The following is a 19,926-nucleotide window of genomic DNA, read 5'->3' as shown; positions in this document are numbered from 1 at the left end:
ACCGTGACCAAAACCGTGACCACAACCATGACCATGACCAAAACCACGACCGTGACCAAAACCACGACCACGACCACAACCATGACCATGACCATGACCGTGACCAAAACCGTGACCACAACCATGACCACGACCATGACCATGACCACGACCGTGACCAAAACCACGACCGTGACCGTGACCAAAACCGTGACCACGACCATGACCACGACCATGACCACGGCCGTGACCAAAACCACGACCGTGACCAAAACCGTGACCACGACCGTGACCGTGAAAATGGCCGTGACCACAACCGTGACCACGACCACCTGTTCTGTTCAGTAAACAACAAACTGTTCCTGGTTCCAGAGAGCGCTCAGCGCTTCAGGCTGACCTGGTTTGTGTCTCTGCTCGTTACCCACGATAACCACTTCTCCACCGCGGAGCCAGAGCCTGGTGAGGCCCAGCTGGGCTGGTTGTGCTCCCATCATCACTTCTAGATCTTGACAGAACCGGTCCATGTCTTGCCTCAGTTTCCTGAGCGGCCAAAGCAGGGCTGAATGGGTTGGAGGCGGAGCCGAGGTGGAAGGAGGGTTTAACAAGTCAGTGTCTCTCCAGTTTATCCTGCGGTTCTGCCTAAATAACCCGGGTTAAAGTCTCTTACCTGCTTCTTTCCTTGTTCTTTGTCTGAACCTACCGTTTCTTCTTGACTTGGCCTTCTTCAACCAGAGCTCTGCTGGACAGTCCCTGATTTGGATCATGATTCTCAGCTCTCAGCAGGGCTTCAGACTTCCTGAAAATCTTGACATTTTAGAAGTTTCCTTGGTTATTGTTGGAGATGAACGCTGGTTTTTGATTATTTTAACTCCTTGTAACTTTACTGTAGTTCAGCTTTGCTCTTGGATTGGTTGATCTTGGTTCTTTTTTAATCATTCACGGTCACTATTGTATGTTGTCTTAGGACATTCAGGGAATGGAGCACTGATCCTGATCCGGCTGCACCAACAACACTTTTCATGTTTTTGCGACTTCTTGCAGATTGTTTCTCTTTGTATACCCCCCCCCCCCGAAATACTAACCTAGGCTAACCGGAGGACAACGTCTAGCTGGCCAGCCTTTAGGTCTGGCTCTACCGGCCTACCGGGCATGTGCAGGGCTGGTCTGTGTTTGAAGTTTAGACGACCAATCAGTGCATGGAGTTAATGCTTGTGGGAGCAGAAAGACTTTTTGAGGAAAATGACCTGAAAACTGGATATATGATACCTTAAGACAGTTTTGAAGCTTTGAAAGGCAGGAAAAGCAGAATATCTCTCTTATTGCCTCTTCTCGATGACAGTTCCTGTGCACGCCGCACGTAATTTTCACTTCACCTCATACAATCTCTGCCCAGAGCCGCGCTGCAGGACGTCTCAGCGGAGCCTTTTTTTTTTTTTTTTTTTTGCGCCCTCCCAGCGCAGCTGCGGGTAACAAAACTTCAAATGTTCGGGAGCATTTTAGCCTGGATACGGCGAATAAAAGAACACTTGCAAGTAGGGTTGCCACCCGTACCGTAAAATACGGAATTGTCCTTTATTTGAGAAGAAAATGTTGCGATTTGTCCCGTATTTTCATTAACGCCCCATACACACGTCTGTCACACACACACATCAACACTAAATTGATCAATAATAACACAAATAAAACACAGGAAACATTAAGGCCAGCAAAATCTTTGTGGCGGACCTGCTGCGTCTGTGCCCAGATCTTTCTATATGTGCCAGACAGCGCTGCGGGGAGGAATCGGGCTTCACTTCCAGGTAGGGGTTGGGAATTGGAATTAAAAGTTCCGTATTGAACCAATACGGACATATATTATGCCAGGCCCGGTTCTACGAGGGTGCATAAGCAAGCATTGCACCCTCAGTTTGTGTTTGCGTGCTCAGTTGAAAAGACGAAAAGAAAAAAATAGTTAAGCCTGATTTATGGTTCCGCGTTAAATCGACGGCATGGCTACGGCGATGGGTACGCGTGCGACGCGCACCCTACTCTGCGTCGGTGCAACGCGGAACCATAAATCAGCCAGTGTCCGTCACTCATCTCCGTGCAGCAGTTACCTGCAGCAGCAAGACGCTGCTATCTGATTATGGCTCACAGTTTATGAAAGCCCCAAATAAAAAAATAATTAGAGAATATTTTATGAAATCAATAAACAATTCCATCATCAAAATTATAACATAGGTTCAAAATATCATGCTTTGCATGTAATAAGACTAGGTAATATATTAGTTTCACCTTTTAAGTTGAATTATTGATATAAATTAACTTTTACACCAAATTCTAGTTGAATTATTGAAATAGATTAACTTTTACACCATATTCTAGTTGAATTATTGAAATAAGTTAACTTTTACACCATATTCTAGTTGAATTATTGAAATAAGTTAACTTTTACACCATATTCTAGTTGAATTATTGAAATAAGTTAACTTTTACACCATATTCTAGTTGAATTATTGAAATAAGTTAACTTTTACACCATATTCTTCACCTGAAGCATTTTTTTGTCATATAATTTCAGCCAAAACTTGTTTAAATCTAAATGTGTTTCTTTGAATGGCAGCCCTGTCATGGCTTGGCGGACAATAAGTTCTGGTACCCGACTGGACTGAACAGCGCCATGCACAGGTGCTGTATGCAGGTTAGGTACAGTCAGCTGCAGAGATGAGCGGACCTCAGCAAACCTCCATGAGCCGTTTCTTTACTGGTTGTTCGAGTAAAAGAAATGGTGATGAACAAGTGGAAAATCCTACCAAAAAGAAAAGCAAAAGCTTTAATCGCAAGTACGACATTATGTATATAAAATATGGATTTGTTGCAATTGGCGATTTGGAGGCGCCAAACCCACTATGTATTTTATGTGGAGAAACGCTCGGCAACGAAGCAATGAACCCATCCAAGCTTCAAAGACACTTAAATACAAAACATCCTTCTCTCAAAGACAAACCAGTGGATTTTTTCGAAAGGAAAAAACGTGAGTTAGATTTGCAGAAGCAAGTTTTAAAGGCCACAACATCAGCTAACGTCGCTGCAACGAGGGCTTCATATCTCGTTGCTCACCGGATTGCAAAAGCTAAAAAGCCCTTTACAATTGGAGAGGAGCTAATACTGCCCGCTGCAAAAGACATCTGCCTCGAACTTTTGGGGGAAAAAGCAGCTGGCAAAGTGTCACAGCGGTCTGGCAATTGAAATAGGCTGTTATTTTCGTAAAATGAGTCGCCACCTGTTGGTGGATAAATATATGCACCTGAAACCATTGTAAAGTTAGTAAAACAATGATAGCCTGCATTTTAAAATGCATAGTTTTTTTCTAAAATGTTTATTAAAATTGACATAAATTGTCAACCGGTCCCTGAGCTTTTTGTTTATACTTCTGCTGGTCCTCGGCACAAAAAAGGTTGGGAACCCCTGATCTAAGAGACATAGTCCCTCCAGCGTGTCCCGGGTCTTCCACAGGGTCTCCTCCCTGTGAGACGTACCCGGAAAACCTCACCAGGGAGGCATCCAAGTGCATCCTCACTTGATGCCTGGGGCACCTCCTCTGCTCCTCTCGACGAAGAGGGGCAGCTGCTCTACTCTGAGCGCCTCCCGGATGACTGAACTCCTCCTCCTGTCTCAGATGAAACCCATCCACTTGTGTTAGTTTCCACCGCTTGTATTCGTGATCTCATTCTGTCGGTCACTACCCACAGCTCGTGACCGTAGGTGAGGGTGGGAACGTGGACTGACTGGTAAACCAAGAGCCTCACCTTTCAGCTCAGCTCCTTCTTCACCCCGGCAGACCGATGCAGAGTCCACATCACTGCAGACACCGCACCGATCTGCCTGTCAATCTCCTGCTCCATTCTTCCCTCACTCGTTAAATAGACCCCAAGGTACTTGAACCCTGGATGGGATGGAAAAGGGGCTAAAGTTTCCCTCACTACTCCACTTACCTGTGGATCATTTGTGTTTGTATGGTTGCTAAGCAACACATCCTCCAGGATACTTATATCAACATAAATGTTGACTGCAGAGGAGATTATTTATGTTCATTCCGAGTAAACGAAAACAGACCACTGAACAAAACCTGATGTAAAAACAGACTTGACTTTACTTTACCTCATGCGCAACACATTGGGGATGTTCTTCGTTTTCCTCTTTTTTAGTTCAACTGTTGACTCAATACTGCCCTCATGAGTCCCGGTGGTGTTACTGCGTTTCATCTGTATCATTGAATACCGAAACAACGAGCAAAACCAATTAAATCAATCCAGGACAAATGTACATCTCTGTTTCTGGTTCAAACGGCGAGCAGGCATTAGCCTTTAGTGAGGTCCGGATCCAGACCCTAGTGGTCAGTAGAGGAACTGCAGGTCTGGATCTGGACCCTAGTGGTCAGTAGAGGAACTGCAGGTCTGGATCTGGACCCTAGTGGTCAGTAGAGGAACTGCAGGTCTGGATCTGGACCCTAGTGGTCAGTAGAGGAACTGCAGGTCTGGATCCAGACCCTAGTGGTCAGTAGAGGAACTGCAGGTCTGGATCTGGACCCTAGTGGTCAGTAGAGGAACTGCAGGTCTGGATCCAGACCCTAGTGGTCAGTAGAGGAACTGCAGGTCTGGATCTGGACCCTAGTGGTCAGTAGAGGAACTGCAGGTCTGGATCTGGACCCTAGTGGTCAGTAGAGGAACTGCAGGTTTGGATCTGGACCCTAGTGGTCTGTAGAGGAACTGCAGGTCTGGATCTGGACCCTAGTGGTCAGTAGAGGAACTGCAGGTCTGGATCTGGACCCTAGTGGTCTGTAGAGGAACTGCAGGTCTGGATCCGGACCCTAGTGGTCAGAAGAGGAACTGCAGGTCTGGATCCGGACCCTAGTGGTCAGAGGAGGAACTGCAGGTTCTTTGTGAGCAGCACTGTTCAGGTTTGTCATGACTAGGCAGTAACGCATAGGAGCTCAGCAGGAGGTGATTCTGTACACAGACCTTCTCTTGAAGCGATGCTCGACCAACTGCAGACACCACCCTAAGACGATCATCTTGATTGATTCATTCAAAAGTGCTTCTTCTCAGAACTACAGCCAGTATTTTATTTTCATGTTCAGTCCATGCTGCTGCAGGGTCCACACGTGTTTCTTTGTTATAGAAACTTAAGGCTCATATTGTAAACTGCCAGACGTTAGTGATGTGAAACAATCCGTCAATGTGAGAACCACAACATGCAGACCAACACGCAGCAGAAGTAAGAGACAGCAGAAGACAAGCCACGCTCTCTGTCTGTCCCACTGTAAGCGACAAAGGATCCCACGTGAAATGTGTCTGTATGAAGGAGGTGATCTGAAAGCTGTCCATCCGTCTGTCCCAGTGTCTTCATTCAGTGCTGATTGTCTTCAGCCGTTAAAGGAAAGTGCCTGAAGCCTCCTCTCATCGTGATCTGTTGTTTAGCTCACAGAATAATAACTGTGACAAAAAAGCAAATGTGTAATGCATTAGTTTGTCTTTTTTATACATGAGTCATATTTTTACTGATGTAAAAACAGAATAAATAAATATGTATATGTACCCAGTGCAGGATGTACGTGTTCGGCTCTATTTTTTTATTGTTTATAAAATGATCGGTGTAAAAGTGGATAGAAGATATGTAATGTGTGTGGGGGGGGGGGGTTAAACAAACACAAACAAACATGAATCAGGGTCTTCCACTTTAGGAGGAAGTGAGTCTTCCTCCCAGGAAGTGACGGAAGTGTGTCAGTGAAGTTTGAGAACATCAAGTCAGCGAGAAACACTCGATCTCTGGAAAGAAAACCATCAAACATTATCATCTACGGGTCAACCAGAAAAACCATACTCAAGCTTTATATGAAGAAAGGCACGTTCTCTTTTCTCTACGTGGAGTTTTTGGTCACTCTAAAGGACCTTGCTAACGCCGTAGCGTCTGTCCTTGACCATGTCCCAGCTGATGTTTAAAAACAGCTTCAAACAAAGATGCTCCCCGTAGTGGCTGGTGCTGGATGAGCTCAGTACTTACCTTTGACCCATCTACCCCAGTCCAGCACCGGTACTAGCAGACCGCCATGACTGGCTCTGGGTTGGTTCAATATTCATTGTTGTTTTTCTATCAAACAACAGTTTGCATCAGGACATCTGTTGCAAGTATGGGTGTAACAATATATCGTGCCATGAAATTTCGCGATACAAAAACGTCACAATAAGTGTCGTGGAGGTGACAAAGTGTATCGCGATATTGGGTTATTAATATTAATCTATTGTGTTGATAGTAACGCGCATCCGACCGCGACCGCGCGGACCAAAATCTTACTCCGCTCAGAAGAAACAAGTCCCGTTTTGTGGTCCCGTTTTGAGCTCTGAACTTTTACTTATGTAAGTCTGGTGTAGAGTTAAGCCTTACCTTATTAAATGAAACCTTTTTTGGGGTCGTGAGTAGGATAAACACGGGGACAACTTCTGCTGAGATCGAGAGTACTTTAATGTCCCTCAACAGTGTAGGATTTTAGAACATCAACACTAGTGCTGTATCACTCCGCCCAATCTAAAACAGACTAATCACTACAGATAAACTGACTAGTGTAATTATAGTCCCTGATTTACATCAGAATATAAAGAATATATTTATAAAATAATGAACCCTGAATTACCAAAATAACCTTCTTAACAAAAATAAATCTCCTCTCACACTTATAAGGTGAGCATGAATCAATCTTTTTTATAATGTAAAATTGTATGTATTTATTTACTTTTATTTATTTATTTAATTTTAGTTGTTAAATTTCTGGAAAAGAAAAAAGTCAAGTCATACATGAGAGAAACTATTCAGTTTGTGGCAAAATATTTTTATTGTATGAAACTGAAGATGCATAATGCAAACCTGACATTTACTTTTAGTTCAGTTTGTGGAAAATGGTTGGCCTGGCTTTCTCTTTAAAACTTAAACAGTTATAAAGCATTACAAACTGTAACAATAGGGCAAACGTACAGAATTGTTTTGTATTTTGTGTCTTTCAAATAAAAGACAATTTTTTCCAGTCATATGTTCTTCATTCATGGTTGTTAAAAAAAATACTGCTATAATATCGTATCGTTATCGTGACCTCAGTATCGTGTATCGTACCGTATCGTGAGATTAGTGTATCGTTACACCCCTAGTTGCAAGTGATCGGTTAGATCTTTATTCACAGCCAAAGATGTTTATTTCTGCTGTAAAGTTGGACATTCTAACCTGGAGGTTAGTGGATTCAGACCCCAGTGGTCCGAGGAGGACCTGCAGGTCTGGATCCTAGTGGTCAGTAGAGGATCTGCAGGTCCGGACCCTAGTGGTCAGTAGAGGATCTGCAGGTCCGGACCCTAGTGGTCAGTAGAGGATCTGCAAAACTCCAGAACTGGCCTCTCCCAGCCAGCCTCTGCAAACCCTGAGGGAGAAACCAGTCCAGGGACCAGTCCACAAACACAGGACCAGTCCAACCCACCACCACTGGCACTGCTTTTGTGGATGGGCCGAGTCTCTGCAGTCCCCACCAACTGTAGGAAGGTTTAAAGAAGCAGCTAAAGGAAACAAAAGTAAAACTTATCAAGGACGCATTCCAAACCCTGCTGGTAATGTGGAAGTGGCTGTGAACAAAGTCACACGCCTAAAAGCAAAACAGAGTCTGTGGGAGGAAAAGTCTCTACCAGCACGGCGCTGCTACGTCCACACAACTTGAGCACAGCAGGTGAAACCTGTCAGCATGAAAACCTTAAAAACTGTGCTAAAGTAACTGCACGCTGGATCCAGACCCTAGTGGTCAGAGGAGGAACTGCAGGTCTGGATCCAGACCCTAGTGGTCAGAGGAGGAACTGCAGGTCTGGATCCAGACCCTAGTGGTCAGAGGAGGAACTGCAGGTCTGGGTCCAGACCAGTAGAGGATCTGCAGGGCCGGACCCTAGTGGTGCAGCGTGCAAAACCTGGAACTTTTACACGGACCTTGCAGAAAAACTGGTCAGTGATAAAAATGTCCTTCATGAACAAAGCTGCAGATTTTCCAGATGTTCTTTATTTTCTTTTTGTCCTGCTCCAAATAAACTGCTGTAAAACTGGACTGCAAGTATCACCTCAGGTAAAAAGATATAAAACCAAGGTGATACATAATCATGGGAGGGGTCTCTTGACTGACAGCTGGATGTAGTTCCTGGTTAGCTGTCAGGACTTTAGCTGGTTAGCACCATCTTGTCTCCTGAGCTGTGAATAAAGACTTAACAGATCATTGTCATTTTTATTTATTTATTTTTCGTTTATTTCGGCATGTTTATATAGACACATTTCATCTCCAGAACATTATACATTGTATACTCAGCACATGACGAAAAGGGTACGGGAGAAGCTGACGCTTATCAAAGAGATATTTAGAGATAATATGTCCTCTTGTGCTGTGAACTGTAAGAGACCACTGAGACCAGTTCTGGGTTATTCTGAGCTGGTCTGGAAGGATTCTGGGTTAGTTTACTGAATTTTGGGTTGGTCTGGAGGGTTTTGGGATGATCTGAAAGGGTTTGGAGGAGAAGCTTAGAAAAGCAGCTGTCGTGCCGTGGTTGACGGTTGTTAACCAGGACTAACTAGAGGACGGCCTCTGTATCGCAAGTGCTGCCCTCCAGTCTTGGAGGGCCGCTGTCCTGCATGTTTAGATGTTTCCTTGCCTCAACACTCCTGATTTTTTTTTTGTCTGCATATATATTAATGGTTAATTAATAAGATAAGATTGTCCTTTATTTCTCCTTTAATGGGGAAATTCACTTTGTGCAGCAGCAGTACACTCAACTCACACATGCAGGGAAAGGGTAAAAAAAGTAAAAAATGTATAATTACAAAATATAAACAATACATTAAGGCAACTACAAACGCATGGAGTGCTGCTGGGTGTAAGAAAAGTATACTTCAGGTGCTCTTCGGCATGGGGATCCAAAAGATTCAAAAACAATTTGGAAAAACCGAGGCACTCAAGAAGTTAGAAAAATTAAAAGGCCTTTATTAAATCATGGCTTAGAAAAAGTTAAAATGCCTAGAAAAAGTTAAAATGCCAACATGTTTCTGCCATGTAGGCCTTCCTCAAGGCAGATAGCAAAGACAGAGAGGTCTCCTTCATAAACAATACATTGGAATGAAAAATAGAAAGTAGTGCAGTACAGGAAAGAAAGAAAAAGAATGCAAAAAAAGCAGGTAGGATGTTTATGAGGTAGGCAAATTGCATTAATGGTACCAAGTTTGATTAATACCAAGTTTGGTAAAAACCTAAAGTATATATATACATTTTAATATATAATGCACTCCTGATTTAAATTAATGGATTGTCGTCATCAGTTTGTCAAGTCTGTTAAAGAGCAGTGTGTAATCTGAAGCCAGAAATTAAATTCATCCTTCACACTCTAATCCAATTGTGGCAAAGTGAGCTGGTCTAGCCTCACATGACAAACTAGAAAATGCACATCTGCTCCTCCCCCTCCTCCTCCTCCTCCTCCTCCCCCTCCTCCTCCTCCTCATCACCAAATGGATCAAAATCAAAACCCAAAAGAGAATCAAGACACTGAATCCTAGCCCTAACCTAGCCTAACCAAGAAATGTCAACTCTGAGAACAATTATTTTTCTCAGTTACACTTCTCTTTTCTTGCCATCACTTCTTTGGCAAAATCAGCGGCGGTTTACTTACCAATGCAGAAGAAATGCTACAGGTTTCACATCCAACATCATGTTTTTGCTGTCCAGGAGCTGTCTCCAACAGGGGACAGCACTGCTGATATTTACTCTGGTTTTAGCTGTTTCTATCTGCTTTTTATTTGCTTCTGAACTAGTCTTTTTCCAGGTACCGGGTGGTGGTTGTGGTGGTGCTGCTACAGGAGATCCTTCAAACCACTACAGGAGGTTCTTCTAATCCAAGGGTCTCCAACCCTGGTCCTGGAGAGCACCTATCCAGCATGTTTTAGATCTCTCCCTGCTTCAGCACGATACAAGGAGCTGTGTCAGCAACAGAACTGTCCAGACCTTGATGACAAGTTAATAACGACCATTGATTGGAATCAGGTGTGTTCATGCAGGGAGACACCTAAAACATGCTGGATAGTTCTCTCCAGGACCAGGGTTGGAGACGCCTGTATCACTAGAGGTCCTTCAGACTTCTACAGGAGATCCTTCCTACTTACACCCATCAACCTCTTCAATTACTCTTTGCAGAAACTGAAATCCTGACATGAATTGAATAATGTTTTTAAGTTAACCATCTACAGTGTTTCAAATGAATCCTTAATGTGATATCAGACTTATGATCTATTCCAGGGGATTTTTGAATGTCCCAAGTTTGAACACTTAAACCTCAAAATGTGGGTGGGGAGAGGGAGGTATGGGCCTCTTTGTTCAGATTGCTGCACCCCGACCCAACCTTAGATAAATGAAAGTTAGTGGATGGATGGATGGATGGATGGATGGATGGATGGATGGATGGATGGATGGTTTTAAATGGGAAATATTTTGACTTAGTTTCTGCTGTTTTAAAATGTATGTTGTAATGTGATTTAAATAAAAGAAACTCTGGAGTTCCAGATCAGATACTTGATTTCATCAGCAAAATTTATACAATTGATGTATTTCCCTCTTGGCATTGGAACAATGACACGCCTTTACACCATAGTTTAGAATGAATACATATTTTTACATGTTGGACAATAAAGGTAAACTAAATTTTAAATTTTAAATTCATCGTTTGAATTTTTTACAGATTACTTTTGTAATACTGTATTTGACCCGGTCTTTGTACGATTTGACCGTATAGAAATGTAATTCTTGCCATTTTAAGAATTAAATGTGTACCTGCTGTACTCTACTGCCCTTACTTTTTAACAACTTATGCTTTCTATTATTTTACCTCTTTTCTTATCATTTTATTTCATTTTATTTGTTATTTATGTTTTAAGTGTGTCTTGCCGCTTTTAATGTTGATGTAAAGCACTTTGAATGACCTTGTGTTGAATTGTGCTATATAAATAAACTTGCCTTGCCTTAAGAATAATGGCAGAATTATCTTGAGAAAATATTGTATTCTTTTAGTCGTAAGACCTGCTCTACCTCTACACACCGCTATCAACGTCGTCAAACAAAGCCTGTGTGCTCAGGCTCAGACGTGATCTGGTCCTGGGTAAACGCCCATCGCTGTAAAACTACATTACCCATGATTCTCGCGGCCTGGCATTTCCGGGTAGGTCGTCGTCAGACAGCCATATTTGATTCGATTACAGCGTAGCTGCGACAGTTTAGCCAGTTGTTGACGAGAGAAAAAACCGTGTTTTCGTGACTACGAGGCCAGCCGAAGACCCATCTCCCCCGAACTCCAGCCGCACTCCCAGCGCCGACAGGTTACATACGGTGGTCAACGATGAATCCTGAATAGTAAGTGCGGGGTTTGGGGTCCGGGTGAGCTGTCACTCCAGCTGGAGCTAGCGGGGCTAGCTAGGGGCTAGCGGCGGACCGGGGCACCGACACCCGCCTCAGCCGGTCCCCCCGGGCCTCCTGGTCCTCCCCCGGGCCTCCAGCCACCTCTGGTCCGTAGTTACAGAGACGTGTGAGGACGATGCGCCTCCTGTCACCAAGTGTAAAGCCTGAATTATGGTTCCGCGTTAAATCGACGCAGAGCCATACGGCGTAACCTACGGCGTAGGGTACGCGGCGACGCGCACCGTTCCGCGTACCCTACGCCGTAGGTTCTGCGTCGATTTAACGCGGAACCATAAATCAGCCTCTAGCAGCAGCAGGCTAGCCGGGAGGAGCTGCGTTACTCTGCAGCTGGCGTTACTCTCTCTGCGGCGTTACATCCGCGGCTCGCAGACGCTGTTAGTTACAGGTTTATTTAGGAAATATGACGGTGGGGCTATTATGAAGCCTTTACTATCTCCGTTACTGACGGCGTCGTTACTCTGACGGATGGTCGTTACTCTGACGGCGTCGTTACTCTGACGCAGGGTTTGCCACCCGTCCCTTGAAATACGGAATTGTTACGTAATTGGGAATTAAAAGTTGCGTTCCGCAGTTTATTCTGTATTTCACAATTGTCCCATACACGTCCGTCACACACATGAACAACGAACTAACAATAATGAACTAAATAAAGGGCAGGATATATTAAAGACAGCAATATGTGTTGGTTCGCTCTGTTATTTATTGATGTCATAATATACAGGTGAAGGTCGGAAAATTAGAATATATTGCAAAACTTCATTCGTTTCAGTAAATTCAACTAAAGGTGAAACAAATATATTATTTCCCACTACATGCAAAGTGAGATATTTCAAGCCTTTATTTGTTATAATTTTGGTGATTATGGCTCACAGTTTATGAAAACCCCAAATAAAAAAATCTCAAAGAAATTAAAAATATTTGATGAAATCAATAAATTCAATCATCAAAATGATAACAAATAAAGGCTTAATATATATCTTGCTTTGCATGTAATGAGACTAGGTAATATATTAGTTTCACCTTTTAAGTTGAATTATTGAAATAAATGTACTTTTAAACCATATTCAAATTTTCCGACCTTCACCTGTAGTTATATTTATATTTACTTGCATACAGAACATCTGGGCTGATGTAGACATACATGGCATTTCAGTTCCTAGTATGGTTGGCTGTCTGTACAGTCGTGCAAGTTCAATGCTATTAAGGCACTTTAAACTTTAAATCAAAGCATTTTGTTTTTTCATATAAAATAAAAACATTTCTATGCAGTTTAGAAGTTTTGGGGATGTCTCTTTATTTGGCGTCTGCGCTGCTGAAATCGGGGGCGTCCCTTATTTCTATTTCTGAAAGGTGGCAACCCTAGTAGTTACTCTGACGGTTCCGTTCCTCGGAGTCCTGTCCCACGGACTCGGTTCTGCGGACAGACTGCAGCTCTATCTGGTTACACGAACCGGGCCGAGCCGTGAGGATCTTCACAAACAGGAAGTTGTTTGGTAACAGCCGTGACTGGGACTGAAGTCCCTCAGTCACGCAGTCGGGATCCGCTCCCTGCTGCTGGTCAGCATTATCACTCCCACCCCCAAGAAATGGGAAAATGAGTACAATGATGTCACGCAGACTTCTTGCTGCTCAGAGCAAGTATTGTGTGAAATATGGTCATTTCCATAAGTCGGTCAGTCCTATACGTTTCCATGTCTGTGTGAAAGTTTATGGAAATGGGTTGTTTTAGTAAGGCAAGACAAGTTTATTTATATAGCACAATTCAACACAAGGTAATTCAAAGTGCTTTACATCAACATTAAAAGCGGCAAGACACAATTAAAACATAAATAACAAATAAAATGATAAGAAAAGAGGTAAAATAATTGTTGTTAAAAATAGTTGTTAAAAAGTAATGGCAGTAGAGTACCGCAGGTACACATCACATTCTTAAAATGGCAAGAATTACATTTCTATACGGTCAAAACGCACAAAGACTGGGTCAAATACAGTATTAGACAGTAATCTGTGCCGATTCGTGCGGTGAATCAAACCAATTTGACAATTCTACGTCACAATGCCTGTATTCAGGGCTTATCCATAACTTTGCGCGGTATTCACACAACTGACGAGTAATAGTGGTTGATTCTTTTATCAGCTAATAGACAACTTTTAAAAGCAGACTTCTGTTTATTAAAGATGGTTTGTAAATAAACCAAAGGAAGGGAGACGGGCCTTTTTAAAACAATCTTTCTTTTTAATAAAATACAACGTTGTGTTGCACTTGTAGAGTTTTAGTGGGAGTGACAACAATCTCACGTCCAAAACATTACTTGGAATTGAGAATTGATTCGTAGTATCTTGGGTGTCTTTGTTGAAGCAAATGTTAGATTTGTAAGAGGCAGGTAAAAAAGGATTTTGGTCCTGCAGCTGGTGTGTTTTAGTATCATCTGGTTTTGTAAACTGTTTTAATGCAATAACACATAAAGAAGAAAAAAAAACTCTGATACATGTATATCAGGGTTGGAATATAGCGGCCATGACATGAGTTAGTTTTATTTTGTAGATGGAGGTACTTTTACTGAACCATCAGTTGAGTTCATGGTGGTCTGGTAAGCCATCCTTCAAGTCTTAAACAGCAAAAACCAGTCTGGTTTCTCTGGATACAGCTTTGGTTTCCAGGAGGCGGTCCTCTAGATGTTACCGGACAGACATCCAGCCAGTCAGAGAAAGGAAACATGACATAGGCGGAGCTACAACCAGTCTGGTGAATGACTGTTGTTGGTTTTACAGTATAAACCTGTTGATCCAAGGTGTTATTAGTGATTCTGCAGCATCCCGGCTGCTTTGAATAGTGACTCTGCTGTGTGAGTCATCACATAAAACCCTTCCCGGCCCTGTTGCGATTGGTTCGGTATGTTCTGTACCAGTGGGAACTGCATGAATGGAGGGAGAACCACTGTTTCGTGAGAGAGAGAACTGTCATGAAGTGACTGGTTGTGGCTCGTCACGCTGGTATAAGATTAAGAAAACACTGAGTAACTTCTGACATTCAACACTTTAAATTCCATCAAGTCTGTTAGTTTGACCCAGACATTTTACATGAGAGGCAATGGGTTACTAGGGAAACATAGTAACACACCACTTCTAATGGGTAATAAACGTAAAGAAAACACTGTTAAGATTCTTCATTTTCTGTCTCTTTATTAAAAATAATGTGCAATTACTAGCTGGAGGAGAAAGATGTTTGCAGACGGAGACAAAAGAAAAATATTATTAAAAGTGGAGAGTCTCAGTCACTCTTAACAACAATTTGGTGTGTGATCAGACAGACCAGGCTATGTTCTCTTAGGGTTAGGCCTCAACGCTTCAGAATCAATGAAAATGAAGAAAAACAAAGAAGTCGTTCATGTGCTTCTCAGGCGTAAAGAAGATGGTCCAGGAAAGTCGGCTCGTGCACAAACAGCAAATGAAAGCAGCAAAGAGGGACCAGAGGAACGTTCCTCTGCATGAACGATGGTTTTAAAGAGGAACCTGCAGGAAAAAGCAGAACAATCCTTGATTCTGAGTCTGACCCCGAGGGACTGTTGAGGACTGGACGTGTGGCCGAAAAATACAGTTTCATTTGTGTGTTTTTATATGAACTAGAAATTATGAAGCATTATCATATAAACTAGAGTTTCAGTATTGGAATTAATAAGTGTATTTCTAGCTTTAATGGAACATTCTGGACTGTCCCAGGTCCCAGGCACCGCCCACACCATGTGAGCTGCAGGAGTTTTGATTCAGAACAGGATATGTGAAAAATTACCGTTACTGTTGACACAGAGACGACAGAACTGGGTTAGAATAAATGATTATTACACAGATTCTGTTCTCGCTGTCATCCTGTTCTTTGTTCTGTTTTGGTCTCTAGCAGTTGTTTACACGCGTTGCCCTCTAATAGTAGACCTCAGGTCTCGTTCTGTTCCTTCTTTCCCTCATTGGTTTAGTTGTGTCCAATTCCCAACACGTGCATTGTTACTGGACCAAAATTATGTGTATATTTATTTATGTGTGGCCCTGAGAGGTCAATCCAAGTTGGATTTGGGAGCACATGAGACCTGGACCCAAACCCCTGGTTATCTGTTCATTACATGGACATCTGGAGGCAGTTTGGGTACCCGGATCTGTGTATTTGTTCTTTCTTTGGGTTACTTTCTTGAACAGCCAACAACTGCTGTGATGGACTTTAAAGTCAGTAAGGACCAGCAGGGGATGTATAAACTTTTGTATCAAGTATTCATCTCTGGAGAGGAAGCCTTCTTTGTTTTAAACCCCCATACGAGTTACCTGTTCAGTGTCATGCATGTTGGCCATGGGGTGTTTCTAGATCAGCCCCCACTAGCTTCCCTGGATGAAGATCTCCTTAGTGTAAACGTGAGCCATGTTATTGTCTCGCTGGTTGAGGGGAGGGAACACGACTCAGGAGGCGTTAGCTAGTGGTACTATGTAACATGACGGCCCGCTGTCTGTCTGGTCGCAGTGCTAGATGATGCGGGAGGAAGATCCAGGCTGAATAACAGGATTTATGTAGCGACAAAGGAGTTTATTTGAAGGCTCTTTTTCTTTATGGCCAGCTTGGACACACCCACCTTCTGCCAATCAGGGGTTTTAGTTAGCTGACTTGGTTTGTGTTAATCTACAATAGTAAGTAATGTTACTTTACATTAATTCTGTTCAATCATCCTCAATTCAAGTGTCACAACTGAATTATCTGGAACCAGGACTAGTAGAACTGGAACCAGGACTAGTAGAAATCTGAGTCTGAGGGAACTGAACACAGACATCAGAGCAGTTTCTTCTTTTTATCATCATAAAAGACAAATCTAGACAAAGGTTCATTTAAAGACAGTTTACAACCTTGTGTTTGGTGTCTGTGCAGTGACTACTTATTCAAACTGCTCCTGATCGGTGACTCTGGAGTCGGAAAGTCCTGTCTCCTCCTCCGGTTCGCAGTAAGTCTTTGTTGCGTAACGTCTCACCTGTCACCGCGGCTGATATCCTGCAGGCGCCACACCCAGCTGTTTGTGTGTTTCACCTCAGGATGACACGTACACAGAGAGCTACATCAGCACCATCGGCGTGGACTTCAAGATCAGGACCATCGAGCTGGACGGAAAGACCATAAAACTGCAGATTGTAAGGAGCGGGGGCTGAAAAGAGGGTGTGGGAGTGGGGGGGCTGTCGGGGCTGACCGGCTCTGCTTTGCCTCCTCAGTGGGACACAGCCGGGCAGGAGAGGTTCCGGACCATCACGTCCAGCTACTACAGAGGAGCACACGGCATCATCGTGGTTTATGATGTCACGGACCAGGTGAGTCCAGACGCAGACGTCTTCTTACGGAGGAAGTTATTCATTCTCATTTGAAAATATTGTAAAACCTCAACAAGGTACACAGGGCTTAAAGTATTCTGGCACCGTGCCGGATCTCCGGCATATGGAGTTTTTTTTTTTTCTCTGCGTGCAGTTTGACTGCTTTTAAAAAAAAAAAAAAAAAAAAAAAAAAAAAAAAAAAACCACACAGGAACTCGAACACTTGTATATCACCGACTTCAAGGTGGAGAAAAAATTCATCAAGTCTGGAGAGGAAGATTTGGCCAATAAAGGACTGAACATTAACTGGCGCTGGGCATGGATGGAAGAAGTGGGCGGAGACGGCAGGTGTTTCGGTAGCTGGTGCCAGAAGAGAGCCAGGTGCTTTTGCAGCTCTGCTCTAAAAACTACTGTACGCCAGTAGCGGGAAAAAAGTCTTACCTCGCCACGAAGGAGATGCCGCTCATAGAGCTGCTAGTGATTTGCAAATTTAAAAAAAAATAAATAGTGGAAATGATATATATATATATATATATATATATATATATATATATATATATATATATATACATATATATATATCTCCTTTACTGAATTAAATGGTTGCTAATCAATAATTCCACCAATTAATTAGATTGCCTGAGTTTCACCTGCCCTTATAACATTATGACCTTTTAATTTAAAATATTAATTTTTTATTTATTTTCTTTTCTTTTTTTCTTTTTTATATTTTATTTGTACGTCGTCTTATACCCCGTCAAACACTATGACAACTAGCGAAACTTGATATCAAAAGCATCCATAGTGAGAAGGAAAATAATATTCAAATGATGTTGTTTTTGTTGCTTGCCAAATTGCCAGCGCATGTGCCCCCGCTCCCGGAAAAAGGCTCAGGATTTTTTATTACTTTAAGCCCTGGGTACAAGATGTAAGTCCTTCTATCTTCTGTCCACCTCATAGACCCATATTTATTTATTTACAAATAGATTTATTATAAATCACATAATTCTCTTTGCTTCTGTAATCCCAGCTATCAGATCATGTAGTGGCCAAAGCTCAGTCCAGGTTAAATAATCTAATCCCAGTTCTTCAAGAACAGACGGGTTTAGAAACCCAGCAGAACCTGAACCTTCATGAGGTTACGGCAAACCCAACCCTCGTCGCTCAGAGGCTGCTGGGACGTCGTTGCATGACTGTGGACCGTCAACTTAATAACGATTCTAGATCCATCCAGACTGAGATCTTTCTTCCATCATCACATCACCTCCCGTTTGTCGCTCTGCCTCCTCAGGAGTCCTTCAACAACGTGAAACAGTGGCTGCAGGAGATCGACCGCTACGCCAGCGAGAACGTCAACAAGCTGCTCGTAGGCAACAAGTGTGACCTCACAACGAAGAAGGTGGTGGACTACACTACGGCTAAGGTGAGTGCAGGCCACGGCCCCACGGGAGGGGTTTGCGTTCTGGACTGGAGTGTGTTAGTGGGCTTCTTCTTCTCTGGTATTTTATACTACGTTGTTATTGAGTTGATCTCTGTGTCTTTGTGAAAACCCTTTGATTTGCCTTCGTGAATGAAAAGTGCGACCGTCCTTTAGTCTGTTGACTGTAACCGTGGCGTCCTCCTCCTCCTGCAGGAGTTTGCTGACAACCTGGGCATCCCGTTCCTGGAGACCAGCGCTAAGAGCGCCACCAACGTGGAGCAGGCCTTCATGACCATGGCGGCCGAGATCAAGAAGCGGATGGGCCCCGGGGCCACGGCCGGCGCCGCCGAGAAGTCCAACGTCAAGATCCAGAGCAAGCCGGTTAACACTTCCTCCGGAGGCTGCTGCTGAGAGCCCAGAAGAGCCACCACCTGATCGCCCCGCCCCCACCCACCCATCTCCTCCCCCCGAGCCCACGACCAGTCCCAACGTTCCCATGACGCTCCACAGGAAAGAAGAGGGAGGCTCTGAGCGGCCCGCTCCCACACACACCAGAACCAGAGCCCGACCCTTTATCAGTCAGCAATAGGACGGTAAGCCCCCCCCCCCCCGCCCCCCCACCGTCCCCCAGAACACGGCGGGCCTCTTTCATCCACACTCGTACTGGAAAACCATGTCGACGATTTTTAACAGCGAAGCTAACCAACGAAAATCCACCTGTCCCCGTGCTGCGCTCCACCGCCGCCTCCGAGCCGCGCGGAGCAGCACGACTCGCCCGGCCGCGCCTCCCGCCGCTCGCACCCGCAGCGTGCGCCGCACCACCCGGCACCTGCTCCCTCAGTGCTCCGCCCCCTTGTGCCTTCGCGGCCGCAGATCTCCAGCACGTTCGCGCCCCGGCAGTCCGCTCGCTAACATTCCTGTCCGCGCGCTGCTGGTGTTCACCGGGCGACCCGGGCGCGCTGCGTTCGGGAGGCGTGGGCGCGCCCACGACGACAGTGAACGCACCACCCCGACTCAGAATCTATAAACTGTATATATTTATACATAAATGTAAGAAGTGATCTGCAGAGTGTGTAGAAGCAGGAGAAGCGAATGATTAGAAACCTCGGCACGTGATTTGTGGCTGCGGACGCGACATTTTTGTGGCACAATGTCAACTATTAAAACAATGAAGGAGATGTTTGATAAGTGCTGGTCGGTGTGTTCTTCCTCACTCTTCTTCTCTGTCTGCCTTCTCGTCTTCTCGTTCTTGTTGCACCTGAGAGGAATGATGAGCTCTGGTCCAGATCTCTCAGGAAACAGCTGGTTCTTCATCACACGGCTCTCGCTCTGTTTCCATCCACATGTTTTTATGCACATTTTAAAGCCTTGCTTTAGAAAAAATAACAACATTTGAAAAAATCCTCATGTGTTTTTGTCTTTATCTGAATTCATTGATGCTCATCGGACGAGTCCACCTGAATGTTTAATGACTGATGGAGAGAAGAGCGGGTAAAAGAGAACCAACGGTTTGAGCCGGACCCGATCCTGCCTTCACAGTTCTGGTAGATGTAGCTGGACTTCACTGATCAGTCCCAGGAAAAATGTGGGCGTCTGATATCGCAGCCCATCAGGTGTTGGATATGGGGTCGGGTCTCAGGGTGTCCGTCAGCCAGCAGAGGTGCTTGAAGTCTGAAGTCTGGGTCAC

The 19,926-nt window shown here is 44.0% G+C and overlaps 1 protein-coding gene across 1 annotated transcript; it reads left to right on the top strand.

The window, feature by feature from the left end:
- The first annotated feature begins 11,238 nt into the window (after nucleotides 1-11,238).
- On the top strand, nucleotides 11,239-19,427 carry LOC133446003 (ras-related protein Rab-1A). The gene is made up of 6 exons (XM_061723664.1): nucleotides 11,239-11,419; nucleotides 16,389-16,461; nucleotides 16,550-16,645; nucleotides 16,724-16,819; nucleotides 18,111-18,242; nucleotides 18,453-19,427. Exons 1-6 carry the CDS (start codon nucleotides 11,406-11,408, stop codon nucleotides 18,648-18,650), a joined length of 609 nt encoding a protein of 202 aa, XP_061579648.1. The 5' UTR covers nucleotides 11,239-11,405; the 3' UTR covers nucleotides 18,651-19,427.
- The last annotated feature ends 499 nt before the right edge of the window (nucleotides 19,428-19,926 follow it).

Source organism: Cololabis saira, chromosome 1 (genome assembly GCF_033807715.1).
Source record: "Cololabis saira isolate AMF1-May2022 chromosome 1, fColSai1.1, whole genome shotgun sequence".
NCBI classification, from domain to species: Eukaryota; Metazoa; Chordata; class Actinopteri; order Beloniformes; family Belonidae; genus Cololabis; species Cololabis saira.
The sequence above is the reverse complement of the archived record's forward strand: the minus strand, read 5'-3'. Positions and strand labels throughout refer to the sequence as shown.

Bases quoted from the DNA above. Each gene is read 5' to 3' on its own strand.
- LOC133446003 (XM_061723664.1), top strand. The intron at 16,646-16,723 runs GTAAGGAGCGGG...TTGCCTCCTCAG, and splicing joins AGACCATAAAACTGCAGATT to TGGGACACAGCCGGGCAGGA. The intron at 16,820-18,110 runs GTGAGTCCAGAC...CTGCCTCCTCAG, and splicing joins TTTATGATGTCACGGACCAG to GAGTCCTTCAACAACGTGAA.